This window comes from Chaetura pelagica, unplaced genomic scaffold (assembly GCF_000747805.2).
Source record: "Chaetura pelagica isolate M959 unplaced genomic scaffold, ChaPel_1.0 scaffold356, whole genome shotgun sequence".
NCBI lineage: Eukaryota > Metazoa > Chordata > Aves > Apodiformes > Apodidae > Chaetura > Chaetura pelagica.
The window spans coordinates 4,800,921-4,804,349 of record NW_009953964.1 but is presented as its reverse complement, the minus strand read 5'-3'; the positions used below and the strand labels follow the sequence as shown (position 1 = coordinate 4,804,349).

General features: G+C 56.7%; 1 protein-coding gene across 1 annotated transcript in view; it reads left to right on the top strand.

The window, feature by feature from the left end:
• Positions 1 to 1,434, top strand: part of AFAP1L1 (actin filament associated protein 1-like 1) — a 26,058-nt gene extending 24,624 nt beyond the window's left edge. Inside the window, 4 exon segments of the mRNA XM_010002067.1 lie at positions 92 to 292; positions 533 to 711; positions 919 to 1,047; positions 1,411 to 1,434. Of these exon segments, the coding sequence (XP_010000369.1) occupies positions 92 to 292; positions 533 to 711; positions 919 to 1,047; positions 1,411 to 1,434 (533 nt within the window).
• The last annotated feature ends 1,995 nt before the right edge of the window (positions 1,435 to 3,429 follow it).

The window sequence follows — 3,429 nt, the reverse complement described above, 5'->3', positions numbered from 1 at the left end:
CGAGGCTGGGGCTGGCCAGCCCTGGCACACAGCGATGGGTTGTGCTGCAGCAGCTCAGGTGGGCAGTGGGTGGCATCGGTGCAGCCAGGGCCAGAGCCTGCGTGACGGGCTCCTCTTCTGTGTACAGATGCCAACCAGTACAGGTACGGGAAGAACCGGGCTGAGGAGGATGCCAGGAGATTTCTGACGGAGAAGGAGAAGCTGGAGAAGGAGAAAGCGTCAATCCGCAGTGAGCTGGTGCTGCTGCGGAAGGAGAGGCGAGAGCTGCGGGAAGCCCTCAAGGGCAGCACGGGTAGGTCGGTGCCATCCGAGCGCTGCTCAAGGGCACTCGGGTGCAGGGGAAGGCTGCAGAGCTGGGCTGGGGACGCTGGGCTGGCGGTGACACCGCGGCCGTGAGCCGGGCTGGCTGCAGCAGGAGGCTGGGCTGGCAGCCCCACCTAGTGTCCCCATCCAGCAGGGTGGGTGGCTTGTCCCTGTCCCCGTGGCCTCAAGCCCGGGGAAGGCGCTGAGCCGGGTGCTCTTGTGCAAGCAGGGAGAAAGCTGCAGGAGCTGGAGCAGCGGGTGGCGGTGCTGGAGGAGCAGTGCCGGCAGAAGGAGGAGCACCGCGTGGACCTGGAGCTCAAGCTGTCCGAAGTGAAGGAGCAGCTGAAGCAGTCGCTGGCAGGAGGGCCCGCCCTGGGGCTGGCTGTGACCAGCAAGGCTGAGAGTGGGGTATGTATCCCTTCTTCCCTACTCTGGCAGCTCCAGCTTCCCGCAGCAGCTGTGCTTGGGGTGGTCGGGGGAGCAGCATATGGGGAAGAAGGGACATCCCTGCTACATCAGTTTTGACTACATGAGAGTTTGTGCTGGTTTTTTTCTTTGGCTGTCCTTGCTCCCTGGGTCTCCTAAATCCTCCTTCTTTCTCATGCTTTTCCACAGGAAGCTACAAACAAGCCAAATGGGAGCCCCTCTGAGCACTTGGTCCCCGTTAACTGTGCAGCTGAACTGAGGAAAAGAAGTCCCTCCATCCTCCCTTCCAACAAAGGAAACGTGCTGCGGAAGGCCAAGGTCCTGCTTCGCTCTCCCTCTTCTTCCCAGTCCCATGGGAAATCTCATCCTTCATCCCTTCCTTGACCATAACATTTGGAGATCACAGATACTCCCTACACCAAAAGCAGCGGGTACTGCCAGGGTCCCCTGCAGCCAGGCTGGCCCAGCTTAGCAACTCACTGCTGGCATGAGCCTGGCTTGCAGGGAGATTTAGAAGGTGCAGGGATAGGTGGGCACTGGGGAGAACATGGCCTCTATGATGACCAGGCTCTGAAGATGCTGGGGTGGTCCAAAGCCCCCAGTAGGGAGGGGTGCTCTCGAAGGCTCAGTGATATCCAGTGATGTCTCCTCATTGCCTGCATTTTTTTCCTTTCTGTGCAGGAGTGGGAAAAGAAGCAGACTTAAGCCAGGCTGCAGGAATGCATGCCGAGCCCCCGCTGCACTCTGGGGCTCATGGAGGAGCTACAAGCCCCCTTTCTCCGAGGCGCCAGGAGGGTGCTGGGAAGGCATGTGGGGAGAGATGCCCTCCCATGCCCCGCCAACGCAGCACCATCCGCCTTGTGGGCAACACTATGAACCATGGGGAAGAGGGCGGGAGGGGGATTTGGGAGGCGGGTGGGGAAGGGGAGTCCTTTATGGATCAGGGTCACGTGCTACTGGGAAGCCCATCTCTGGAGGGAGCCCTAACCTGGGGCCAGGAGTTTGGCTCAAGGTCTGTGTGCCCATGGTGGTGCAGAAGGAAGGAGGGGAGAGCCTGGGGTCTGGCGGTCAGTGCTACCCATCAGATGCTGCCATTTATCAGGATCAATGTGTGCCAGCCTGGGGGTGCTGGTGGCCAGGCGAATACTCTCCAAGGAAACCATGGACTCATTGGGGATTTTTGGCTGCCTCAGTGTTGGGGTTCATGAGCTGCTCAGGACTGGACACTTCAGAGACATCTGTTATTTGCCCTGCTTACTGCTCCCTGCTCCGCGGGGTGTCATCTCAGGGTTCCTCGTGTTTTAAGCTCACTGTGCCTCAAACAAGTGCCCTTGTACAATATTTCCTTCTTGTCCCTCAGGCAGTAAGGGTGAGGGCACACTGGCTTCCCTTGGGAATGAACAAAACTCAAGTGTCAGCAGCTGAAAGCAAATTAACAGTGGGTACCTTTCAACCTTGCTAAACAGCTTAGAAGGGCTGAAAAGAGCTGAGGCTGGAGACAGCCTGTTTCTCTCTACCCAAGCCCCGTGTCAGCTTTCAGGGGAGCAGGGAAAGGGACAGGGTTGTCTCCTGGCCAACAGCACTTTCACACTAGTGTTGGTGCAGTCAGATGCAGGTTGCCAAGGCATGTGGTAAACGGTGCAGAGGGAAGTTAAAAAGTTAAAAAAACCCAGTGCTTTCAAATACAAGGGCTGGAAGAAAAAGAGAAATTGGGGAAGGTCATTTAGCACAAGCAGAAACAAGGGACAGGAATAAAACAGAAAGGCCCAGGCTTTTGTGGCACAAAGTAGCAGGCCCATCACCCACTCATGCTAATGACTGCCACAATTAACCTTTGGAGCTCACTTTTTCAAAATCCTCTCTTTAGTAACTAGGTAAGCAGCTTTTAATAAAAATGCTGGCACTGGTGCACCCCTTTCCCTGCCTGTATGGCCCTGGATAAGTCTGGGATGGGCTTGGTACCCCCGTGGCAGCAGCTGCTGGGGTGGCCAGGCTGGGTGAGTCCTCTATGCCAGGTTAGTGACTGCAGTTAGCTCAGAGCCACAAGGTTAGCTGCCCACTGCCCAGGCTGGAGGGGGTCCCCATCTACCAGGGATCAGGGACAGGTAAGCCCCATTCCCAGTGATGCTCCTCCTCTTCTCAGCAGTAACTTCTCTAAGCCTCCTGTCACTGCTCCTGTCCCCTCTGGGACTGAGAGTGATACCATCTTGTTTCACTTCAGAAATGGGAAAAACCCTCTCCTGAAAGAATCACCTCTCCTGCAAAAGAAATGAGGAGTCTGTGCCTGCAGTGGGCAGAAACCGAGCTGCACCACCACAGCATGTGAAAGCACATCATAGATTGATAGAACAGTTTGGGTTGGAAGTTCCAATCCCCCTGCATGGGCAGGGACACCTCCCACCAGCCCAGGCTGCTCCAAGCCCCATCCAACCTGCCCTTCAACACTTCCAGGGGGGGGGAATCCACAGCCTCCCTGGGCAGCCTGTTCCAGTGTCTCACCACCCTCACAGTGAAGAGTTTCTTCCTACTGTCCAACCTAAACCTACTCTCTCCCCAGTTAAAACCATCACCCCTCAGCTTACCACTCTACTCCCTGATGGACAGCCCCTCCCCACCCTTCCCATAGCCCCCCCCGGACGTCCCCAACTTCAAGTCACACTTACCCCAGCTTTTGGGCCAAGGTTTTCATTAGCATTTATT